General features: G+C 48.2%; 1 protein-coding gene across 1 annotated transcript; it reads left to right on the top strand.

Moving 5' to 3' along the window:
- The first annotated feature begins 76 nt into the window (after positions 1-76).
- DHDDS (dehydrodolichyl diphosphate synthase subunit) lies at positions 77-10,862 on the top strand. Its single transcript, XM_057382571.1, has 9 exons — positions 77-156; positions 1,093-1,176; positions 1,999-2,115; positions 2,710-2,852; positions 3,566-3,682; positions 3,848-3,949; positions 4,605-4,719; positions 5,275-5,382; positions 8,107-10,862. Exons 2-9 carry the CDS (start codon positions 1,114-1,116, stop codon positions 8,341-8,343), a joined length of 1,002 nt encoding a protein of 333 aa, XP_057238554.1. The 5' UTR covers positions 77-156; positions 1,093-1,113; the 3' UTR covers positions 8,344-10,862.
- Positions 10,863-10,879: the final 17 nt, after the last annotated feature.

Raw genomic sequence — 10,879 nt, forward strand, 5'->3', positions numbered from 1 at the left:
CACAGCCCCGCCCCCCAGCGCGCACACAGCCCCGCCCCCCAGCGCGCGCACAGCCCCGCCCCCCAGCGCGCGCCTCCCGCCGTGGGCGCCGCCGTGTGACGTAAGCGGAAGGGCGCGTCACTCTCGGCGGAGGCTGAGGCGGCGCCGGCGGGGCAGGTACCGGGCACGGGCAGGGAGCGGGGCGACAACCGGGGCCACAACCGGGGCTTAGCGGGCACYGCGGGCAGCGCTTGGCGGCGGGGGCGTTGCGGGAGGAGGGGGGGTCTCTTTCCGCCGTGTCTCTCTCGCCGSCGGCCGCGTCTCTCCCCTCACAGARCCGGCGGAGGCCTAAGGGACGCCCCGTCCCCACCGTCCGCCTCCCCCCACCCCAGCTCCCTCAGGAGCTGATTCACCGCAGGGTCTGGCTGTGCGTGCTGCTCACCGCTGGCTCTGCTCGGTGTCGGGGGCGGGAGCGGCGTCCCGGGGGCTGGAGCCTCGGGCTGTGCCCACCCGGCTGCCCCGGGCTTACAGTCCTCTGTGAAGGGCGTTCTTTAAGATAACTGGGTAAAGTGGCATGTAAAACGTTGGTTGCCATTAGCTGACCATCAGCAGCCAACTGTGGGCTTGGATATTCTCAGCCCCAACAGCTTTAAGAGCTTTTAGGGGCAGCCCGAGGTTCTGCAGTTCTTTGCCTTAATGTTCTGTGGCTGCAGCTGTGGGTAGGAATTCTTTCCTGAGGGAAGAGGCAGAGAAAGCCCACACGGAAAATGAACTCATCGGTGTAACTCAGCCTGTGCTGCCCCTGGATGGGGGGATGGAACCCGGGTTTGTGCTGCTGCCACCCCAATTGTGGGTCTGTACCGAGTCACAGTTCTCAGGCTGGAGGACTCGGGGGTGGCTTTCCTTGCTACYGGTTGGTGCAGAATCCACCCTGATGACACAGCTGGAAAATTCCAGAGCCCATTTCTGACCTTCCCCACTGCCTGCTCACCGAAATACTCTCACAGACAATATAAAGAGCTCCAAAGCAGCGATTTTTCCAAAGTGGTTTGTTTGCTTTGGGCTCAATCAATCATCTTTAACCCCTTTTCTTTTATCTTTCCTCTGAAAAAGGAAAGGACCTCTCAGTAAAACATGTCGTGGATCAGAGAGGGYGAGCTGAGCATCATAGAGAGGTTCTGTGCCAACATCATTAAGGTAAGGGTGCATTTTGTGGTAAAAAACTGGCAGATTCTTCAGGGTTTGGGGTGGAGCTGTCCCTGTGGCCGCAGTGCTCTGGAGAGGGAGCGTTGTTGGCAGGGTACATTTAGTGCTGGCACTGGATGTGCATCCCTGAGCAGCATCCCAGGCTGGGAGATCACTTAGGCTTAGCTTTGCAAATGAGCAAGGCTGCAGGCAGTGCTTGCCAATGAGGATTTGTGCCCTTGCTGATGAARGCAGGGCATGGGAAGGAGGGAGAGRAGAGAGATCCTCACGTTGGGAGTTTAAGAAATGAAACTGAATATTGGAACAAAAACTCACCAGTTCCAGGAAAATTCTCTCCTTGCTCGGCCTTGACAATGCTGATGCTGCCCTTCTCCCTGTCAGACTCAGTGGAAAGGAACACTCCTCTTTGTGAGGGAAATCTTACGACTTTTTTTTTGTTTTCTTGGAAGTTAATTGTGTCTGTGAAAAGGCCCTTAAGCTCTGAAATAAAAAATGCAGCATCAACCTGCATGTGCCCTCCTCCATGGCAGCACTGATCTCCTGAGAACTGCAAAAATGAGAGAAATGGGGAGGGCAAAGCTGCTTTTCAGTTTAGACAATTGTCAATACTGACATATATTTTTGGAGACCCTAAACTGGGCTTGACAAAGAGGGAATGAGCWCCTGACTCAGCCCAGCTGCAGATTTCCTGCTGGGAGACAGCACTGCTCTCATGGGAACACTCAGTGCTGCTGGGGACAGTGGGCCTGAGCTCTCTCTGGTGGAGATGTCTGTTCACCTCTGTGTTTTCCTCAGTGTTTCTCTGTTTTCCAGGCAGGTCCAATGCCCAAGCACGTTGCYTTCATCATGGATGGCAATCGCCGCTATGCCCAGAAGTGTCATGTGGAGAGGCAGCAGGGACATTCCCAAGGCTTTGATAAGCTGGCACAGGTGGGAGGGGTGTTTTCTGCCTTGGTGGGGTGGAGGTGTGAGCTGTGTGTGCTGCTAGACTGGTTTCTTGTGTTTCTTCACTGGAGTCAGGCCTGTGTTTCAACCTGACRTTCCTCATCAGGATCCACAGCTTCTGCTCCTCCCTCCCTGTGTTTTATTGCAGATTCATTCCACTCAGCTATTTTTCCTCTGTTTCACACTCAGCTAAACTATCTACCTTAGAGATCTCAAAGATTTATTTCTATGAAACAGGTTCAAGTTCTTTGAAAAGGTTTTAAAGGTATAACATTATATAATTTATAATGTTATCAACCAGAGGTGCTTTTCTTGGTTGGRTTAGTCCCCTGTGATGGATTCTCATCCTCAGGCAGTGATATTTTCTGTCTGTTGTTTAAAATAGATCTGAAATTCATATCTAGAGGATTTCTAAAATTCATGTCTAGAGGAATTCTGAAATTCATATCTAGGGGGTTTCATGTTCTTGATAGTGGTTTCTTTTGATCCAGTCTTGGCATCCTGGGAAAGCACAGGARGGTTTTACAGTGGAGAAGTTGTGTCTTGCTGGCCTGATTGTTCCATTTTGTTTTCCTGCAGACACTGAGGTGGTGTTTGAACCTGGGCATTCGGGAGGTGACAGTTTATGCCTTCAGCATTGAGAACTTCAAACGCTCCAAGGAGGAGGTGGATGGGCTCATGGACCTGGCCAGACAGAAATTCAGYCGCCTCCTGGAGGAGCAGTAAGAGCCCCCCATGTCTGTGTCCCACRGGGTGGAACCCAAGCAGGACATAACAGAGTTGTTTACAGGGTTGTTACAAATTGTGAAAATGAATTAAATGAGAGAGCCTTCCCCAGTTCCAGTCAGAGATYTGTCTGGAAGGGCTGTGTCCCCCTGCACGCCAGATTTGTGTCAATCCAAGTGGAGACAGCACAGCTTTCAGCTAAGCACAGCACAATCAGAAAGTCCTGCTTAAAAATCTTCATGAAATATCAGAGCTTTGTCCTAATTCTTGATTATTTCGAAGTGCTTAGAGGCTATAGTTGTATCCTAAGCTTCCATATGGATTTTTATAAGTTTAGGTAAAGATGCCTAATCTGTGACAATTTCCTAGTCCTTTGGTTCTGTCTGTAGCTCAGAAACTTTTGTGGAGGATGATCAGTTTGCCTTTATGGAATTGTTTGAGATGATCAAATCTAAGCCAGTTTTGCACACCTGAAAAACATTTGGTGGTTTTGCCTTTSCCAGTTTTGCTGAAGCTGTGGGTGGGTGCTGGCACTTGTGCAGTAGAGTCTGATGTGTTTTCTGTGGTCCCCCTCTCTCTGGGTGCAGGGAGAACCTGAAGAAGCACGGGGTGTGTATCTGTGTGCTCAGGGAGAAGCTGTGGGTGGCAGTTGGCAGTTGTGCAGTAGAGTCTGATGTGTTTTTGTGGTCCCCCCTCTCTCTGGGTGCAGGGAGAACCTGAAGAAGCACGGGGTGTGTATCCGTGTCCTYGGGGACCTGCCCCTCCTGCCTGTGGATATCCAGGAGCTGATTGCCCAAGCTGTGCTGGCAACCAGGAACTACAACAAGTAAGTGRCACAGTTTAATAAATTGCTGATACCACACATCTTCCTCCTCTCTCTGTGGGTTGGGACTTGGCAGACATGCTGCACCTCTTTTCTTCTTGGTCCTACATCACTGTCATCTGCTGGATCTTTCCAGGATGAGCTTTTCACATCTTTTCCTCTTTTCAGGTGCTTTCTGAATGTCTGCTTTGCATACACATCRAGACATGAGATCAGCAATGCTGTCAGGGAGATGGCCTGGGGGGTGGAACAAGGACTGCTGGAACCCAGGTAACTCTTGGCTTTCTGTGGGGGGCATTTGGATGARTCCTGCCTGTCCTACCACTCACACTGCATGAGAAACCTCTCAAAAGCCAAGTGGCTTTTAAATAGATCTCATTAAACCAGTGTGACTGGAACAAATGACTTAAAGCTACTATGCAATGTTTGGTTTTTATTATTTCAGTTACCATGGTGATAGATACACAACCAAGACAGAAGAGAAATTAGGTCTGTGTCTTAAGTTAGTTTAAATGTGAAGGCAGATTTTATGCCACAACAATTGGCTGCTTGGCTGACAGTCTTAGCTATGAGGTCAAACAACAGATGAATCATGAATGCTGCACTGTTCCTCCACCCTGAAGGAGATGGAATAGTTACACTCTGCTCCCTGCTCCAGATGGAAGCCCTCACAGTCTGCTTCCACCACTGTGTTATGTTTCAAAGAGCATGGAGTGGGATGCTCTGGGGGCTGAAATAGCAKTTGGAATAGCCTGTGGAGCAGACAGCAGTGTCTGTCAGAAGCGAGCTGATGACTGGCTGTGGTTCAGCTCCACCACCCAGTTTTAATCTGCAGCCCTGAGTTTATACGAAACCCCTTAATTCAGATTTGTGCCACATCCATCAGGTCAGAAAAGGGATCTGATAAACTGTGTCTGTCTTTTAGTGACGTGTCTGAATCACTGCTGGATAAGTGTCTGTACACCAACAACTCCCCTGACCCAGAYCTGCTGATCAGAACCTCGGGAGAGGTTCGCCTCAGTGATTTCTTGCTCTGGCAGGTAAAGTCTCTGTTTCCTCCTTGGGAGAAATTGGTTTCATCTTGAAAGCTTTCATCATCCAGCTCAAGGATATCTTCAGTGCACCACAACTCTTGGCTTCATTAAGCAGTTTAAATGCCATGAGTGGGCAGTAAGGAATATCATGAGATGTCATTTGAAGAATGGCTTAAATGTCATGTCCTGATCCTCAGTTCAACTGTTATTCCCTGAGCCTTTGGTACTCTGGTGTTGCTATTTTCAGTTTTTTTTATAAGTCTGTGATGCTTAAGCTATTAAAAATACTTCTCTGAAGACCAACACAACATTAGGAAGAATTCTGCTGCTGCCTTTGCAGGAGTGGATGACTTGTGTCCCAAAATATAATTAGAAAGACTCCACACTGTGCAATTTCAAACTCTCCTGGTTGGTATTTATCTCACTTTAAGTAGAATCTGACAACACAGCCTGGGTGAAACCTTTGTGGGGAAGCTGGCATCGTTTGCCCAACAGAAYTGTATCTTAATAACTTTCTCCCTTGCTCAGTGATTAAATTGTTGGTGATCTTGCTTTCTGCAGACATCCCATTCATGCCTGGTGTTTCAATCAGTCTTGTGGCCAGAATATTCCTTTTGGAACTTGTGTGAGGCTATCCTTCAGTTCCAGATGAACTACAGTGCTTTACAGGTAAGGGAGCCTTGGGGAGGTGGAAAGTTCATCTGTGTTCCCTGCACAGCAGCTGGAGCTCAGGTGAGAGGCTGCAAAGTGGGAGCAGGAATTGGTAGATATGATCCTGTTTCAGTAGCAGCTCGTGTTGCTTCTCCTGCACCCCTGTGGTTTGTTACAACCTTGGTGTGTGGCCAGGCAAAACCCAAAATATCCAAAGTCAGCACTGTCTGTGTTACTCATTGCTCATTCCACCAACTGGAGCATCTATCCCAGAACTCACACACCAAGGGAACACTCCTGCTCTGCCACAGGGTGAAAKCTGCCCATTCAACTCATCCCCCCACCACCAAAAATCAGACCAAGTAAAACCATGACACTCTTCAGCAGTGCTTTAAGCAGATGCTGAGTTCACAGTGGAGCAAGCAGGGAGTACTCACATGCTCTTCCTTGAACCCCACTATTGTTTTTAGGGTTGTAACAAGTGGGTTTAGARTTTCCTTTCTGGGAGCTGAAATGAGGCAGCCTGAGCTGTGAGTCTGTGGATGAGCATCCTCTTTCTGCTGGGTCCAGATGTACCTGCTGAAAGGATTGTTCCTGTTGCTCATTGACATTGTTCCTCTCCTTTTAGATSTGTTGTTGTGAGCTCTCATTGACCTGGTTCTGATAAAGCTGGCCAATTCAGCAGTGAGTTAGTAATTTGGGTATTTTTAAGCAAAGCAAATGTGGGAGCTGGAGYTCTTGATGGAGAAATGTGGGAGGCAGCAGTTTGTGACACAGAAACAGCAGTGAGAAGGACCTCAGCATGGCAGCTCTTAACCTCCACCATATCTCGCTGCTGAATGTGTCTGTTCCTTAATTATTTGAGTCCTCTTTTAAAAGACAGGTATTACATTGCCCTTTTCTACCTTCAGGGACCTYGCTCACCCCTGAGAGTTGTCAAAGAGATTATAGCCAGTTGTGGTTCTGGCTGAATTTAATCAGGTGCAGCCAGTCTGGCAGCATCCAAACTCTCCACATCCTTAACCTCTTTTGTTCCTATTTCTGGCCCAAATCTGCCCTTTTCCTACCAGCAATTCATTGTGTTAGTACAACTAATGGCAGTTCACCTTCTGCATGAAGAGGGAAGCAAAAAAGGCAGCAGTGTTTGTCATTGCCATGAGCTTGGCCTCTGTCTGGAACAGTAAGGTCACTGTTCTGACTTTGCTCCTGGTGCTGGTTTCTGACAGGCAACAAATGCTGCTTCTGTTTCCAGCTATTCTCATCTTTTCTGAGTTCTGGTTTGTGGCTGGATGTGTTCATGCCATGCTATTATCAAGGTTTCTCATTGTCCACATTTGTGCTCTGAGCAGTTTTCTCCCTGTGAGAGCCACTTTGCAATTTCTGCAAGGGCTGCCCTCTTTTCCATGGAACCCTCACARTTGTGCAAAGGGATGGCTTCCCCCTCAGAGGAACTGAGATTTAGGAGCTGGGTCTTTTTTAAATTTAAAATAGGTGATCTTGAAATCCAGAAGAGCTCACAAAGGATATTTTACATGCTTTTGGGATGCAGATGGACAGCAGGGTGGAAGGGGTGACAAGGTCCATAAAACCCCCAAGATTTGGAGGTATTGGATAAAAGAGATCCTCCTCCATCAGCTCAAACAGCATCACTCAATGGCTGCCATTTTATTTCCCAGCTTGCTGCTCAGGGTGTTTTCCCAGCTGTTTGTTACTCACCACATAGTCCCAGCATCAGTTAGACCCTGCTTTTAGTACCTGATCTAGGGAAGGAATGGCTGGTGCAGTGGTCAAGCTGAGTCTTTTTTGAGGAATGAGGAGAATTTCACTTTGTCTGAGAGTGGAAGTCGTGCTCAACAGCCTGRTGATCCTTGCAGTTCAAGTCAGCCTTGAGTGCATCCATTCACAGGGTTTTCTGTGGCTGGGAATATTTCTGCTCTCATTCCCAGCAYAACAAAAGCTAATTTCCAGAGCCAGAGCTGCCTTGGGCTCAGGGAAAGTGTGGGGATGAGTCAGGCTCTCATTACAGTAATCATTTCTTCTTGCTTGTTTGAAAGACCAGCACTTCTCAAGTATGTGTTTGTGTGTCAGTTTATGTCACAGTGACCAGCTTCAGAGTTTTTAAAAACAGAAGTTTGATGTTCCTGCCTGCTGATGTGTTTTTGCAGTTGGAGGCTACAGGCCAGGACATGTGCAATAAGGAGAAATCTCAAAGTGATGTTCTACAGCAAGATATTTCAAATACTTGAAGGGTAGGCAAGGATGGCTCCTGTCTGCCTTTCCTCCTGTRTTTCAAGCCAGGACACTCTTAGATCACAGGAATCTGGGAATGCTGAGCTTATTCTTGCTTTTATTTTGAAGCTGATTAGCTCAATACCAGATCATCTCAAAGAAAGTCCTGGTTTGGAGTCCCTTGAAACCTTTCAGCAGCCAGGGAATAGAATCAAAAATGCTGTGATAACACTGGTGAGGGTAACAGTGTGCATGTGTGGGTTCAAAATTTCTCTTGTAGCTGTTCTTTTCTGATTCCAGTATCTCAGGGTTTTCCCCCAATCTGTCCTGACTTTTATCTATTTTAACTCGGAGTTAATGCTCTGAGCAGAGTTGTGTCTTGGAGGGAAGGCCCAGAAGGACATCCCTGTGTTTTTTATAACCAATCCAAGCAGGTGTGGAAGAGGCAGACCCAGAGCCACCTTTCACTGAGAGGCCTGCTAAAGTGCTAACACTCACTGCTTTTCACTGCAGAAGGCCAGAGACTCCTACCTGGAGGAGAGGAGGAGGCAGCAGATGGAGAGGGACCAGGCTTACGTGAGCAAGAAGCTGCAGCAGGAGGGGTGTGCACCCCACGGGGACGCGCGGCGCCGGCGGACTCTGCTGCAGAAATGCACGGCCCTGCGGGAGGAGAGGATCCAGGGCTTCCTGCAGGCTCTGGAGCACAAGAGAGCAGACTTCTTTGAGAGATTGTGTACGGTGTCTGCATGACACAGGTGCTGGGCTCTGGGGAACAGTGTTTGCAGGGAGCAGCTGCTGCCCAGAGGGTCTGGCTGGGTGCGGTCCTGCCCTGAGATCCAGGGCTGCTCCAGGATCTCCTGCCCAGGACAGGGATGGCTGCTGTCAGCTCTGTGGGGCTCTGATGCTGCTGAGGAAGGTGGTGCTGTCCCTGTCACCTCCCTGCCCCTGCACCCTGCTGGGTCCCTCCTGCCCACTCCTTGGCAGGTCTGGTGTTCGGTGACAAGAAGTTAACTGCAATGAGCTTCCTCCAGTTTTCTGATTTCTCCTGAATTGGCCTGGCCAAACCAATTCAGTCCTGTTAAATCAGTCTGGGCTTGGATTCTTTCCGTGGCTTTGCCATAGGGAATCTTCTGATTTAGGAATCTTAAGATTTCCTCTGCTGTCCYTTCAAGGGAGCCTTGCTTTCTGCAGGGAGAGGATTATTCTTGGTGTCAGGGACATTCCCCACTGCATGCTTGGTGAGAGCATCTGGTCTTTTCCCCACCTGACTCTGCTGAGTTGGATGTATCTGCTCTTGGTTTCTAGAGATCTAAAGRAAGGGTTTCTAGCCTTACTGTAAAGAAAAAAAAAAAGATAATTGAAAGCTTCAGCAGGTTCTGAGATCTCTGAGCAGTGCATGTGGGGAAAACCCAAATGCAGAAGGTGCTGGTGTTGGATCAGACTGACCTTGGGAAAGGCTCTGAACAGGCAAGGAAAAAGAATTGAACCTCCTGTCTTAGAAAAGGAAAGAAAATGGTTAAACCCAGGTGATGGCTACAGTATGCCAAACCCTCTGAGGGAGTTCAGGGAATGAGGGTGGGCTTAATTCAGGAATACAGCAGCCAAAACCAAGCTCTGACCCCAGCCCAAATGGTTCAGAAGGGCTGTTTGGCTGTTTTCATGGGCCAGAGCAGCCATGGAGTATTATCCTCAGTTTTCCATTGGCAGGGAGATGGACAAGCTGATTTCCAAGATTGTTTCCGTCTCTGATTCCTCCTGGTTTCCGTCCCCATGATCAAAATAACTGAAAATGTCTTGATTTTTGCTCCTGATGCACACASAGTACCAGCTGTTGCTGGATTTGAAGTGTTTCTTCTTACCTCCAGGTGAAAACCAGAAAATGCAGATTTAAAAGACTTGTAAGTGCTGCAAACTGAGCACTTGGCCTGTGATTGTGAAGAGAAGAACTGTRTAGTCAAACTGGGAATAAAGTATATTCATACCAAAGTTATTTACAAAATAACCTGAATGTTTAAAAGTATGTAGARCTGCTTATTTCAAGGTGTGATGAAGTTGGAATCCAGGTTTAATATAACAATATTTAACATGAGACAGACTCCTTAWGTGATTCCTGTTAGCCTGGGAATGATATGAAGGTAATTTTTACAGTGYAGTGTGAGCAGTTTGCTGATACCCYGAAGCCTGGYCGAGTGTGGGCACGAAGCAGGTGCCACCTGTTGTGTAAGTARGAAAAATAATTTGGATAAAAATGTGCTGAGATGATGGGAGCTGTTGRTTTTAAACTTCTTTTGCTGTATTTTATTTTCCTCGCATTTCAGGAAACTGTGGAAACAGTGTGCTCTCCATGAGATGGAATMTCTGCAGTCTGCTTTGCCAGGCTGATGGGGAGACTCTTCTACTAAAAAAAAAAAGTATTTTTGCCTTAAAAAAAAAAAAGGTTTTCCATTGTGTTATGACTCTACAGGTGACCAAAGCCACAGTGGTGGCTTTCCACAAAGTACTGGTCCTGCTGCARATGTGGTAAGTGAAGGATTTGGTTTACTAAGGGCTTATATGGAAAGTTTTAATCCATTTTGTAAAAGGCATCGCTGGAGTAGGGGAGAAGGAAAAGTCCTTCAAGCAGTGGCAAACTCAGAGTTGCAGGAGTGCCTCTTTCCAGTGAATCTTTGGGAACAGAGCCACAGGCTTCTGTCAGTGAGAACTGAGCGTCCATCATTCATGTTTATGGGCTGAAGATGGGAAAAATCAGCACAGCTGGAGAAAAGCACAGTTGAGGTCTGAAACAGTCAGCGTTTACCTGGGCAGGGAAGGGGGGAGGTTGTTCCTTGGGGTGTTCTGCTGAATGAGGTTTAACTAAAAAGTGAAAGGTTTGGGGCACAGTGAAGTGATGAAGATGTTTAGCTGGATTTGCAGCACATGTGGCTRTGCCAGGTGTGAGGAATGTCCCCTCTTGGAAGGAGCCCAACTCCCCGAGCCACTTGGCACAAGCAGCAGGCACCTGTGTGAATTGATTTAATGTCATTTTATTGCTTTTTAACATTTTTCTCTCTTCTTCCAGCACTGCCGCCTCCTCCTTTGGCCACAGCTCTGCGCATCTCCCATGTTTTCMCAGGAAAAAGGGCTGGGGGTGACTCCCGCGGGAGCCTCTCGGGCGCGGGGGAGGTGCTGAACGAACAGCTCCGCTCACCTGCGCGCGGGATCGCCCTGGGGGTTGTTCCCCCCTTTCCCCCGAGCCGCCTTTCCCATCCCAAATTTTCACCTTTTCCCCCATTTTTTTTTTTATTTT

The sequence above is a fragment of the Malurus melanocephalus genome, unplaced genomic scaffold (genome assembly GCF_030028575.1).
Source record: "Malurus melanocephalus ecotype Western Australia unplaced genomic scaffold, MMel_1.1 scaffold_575, whole genome shotgun sequence".
Taxonomy (NCBI): Eukaryota; Metazoa; Chordata; class Aves; order Passeriformes; family Maluridae; genus Malurus; species Malurus melanocephalus.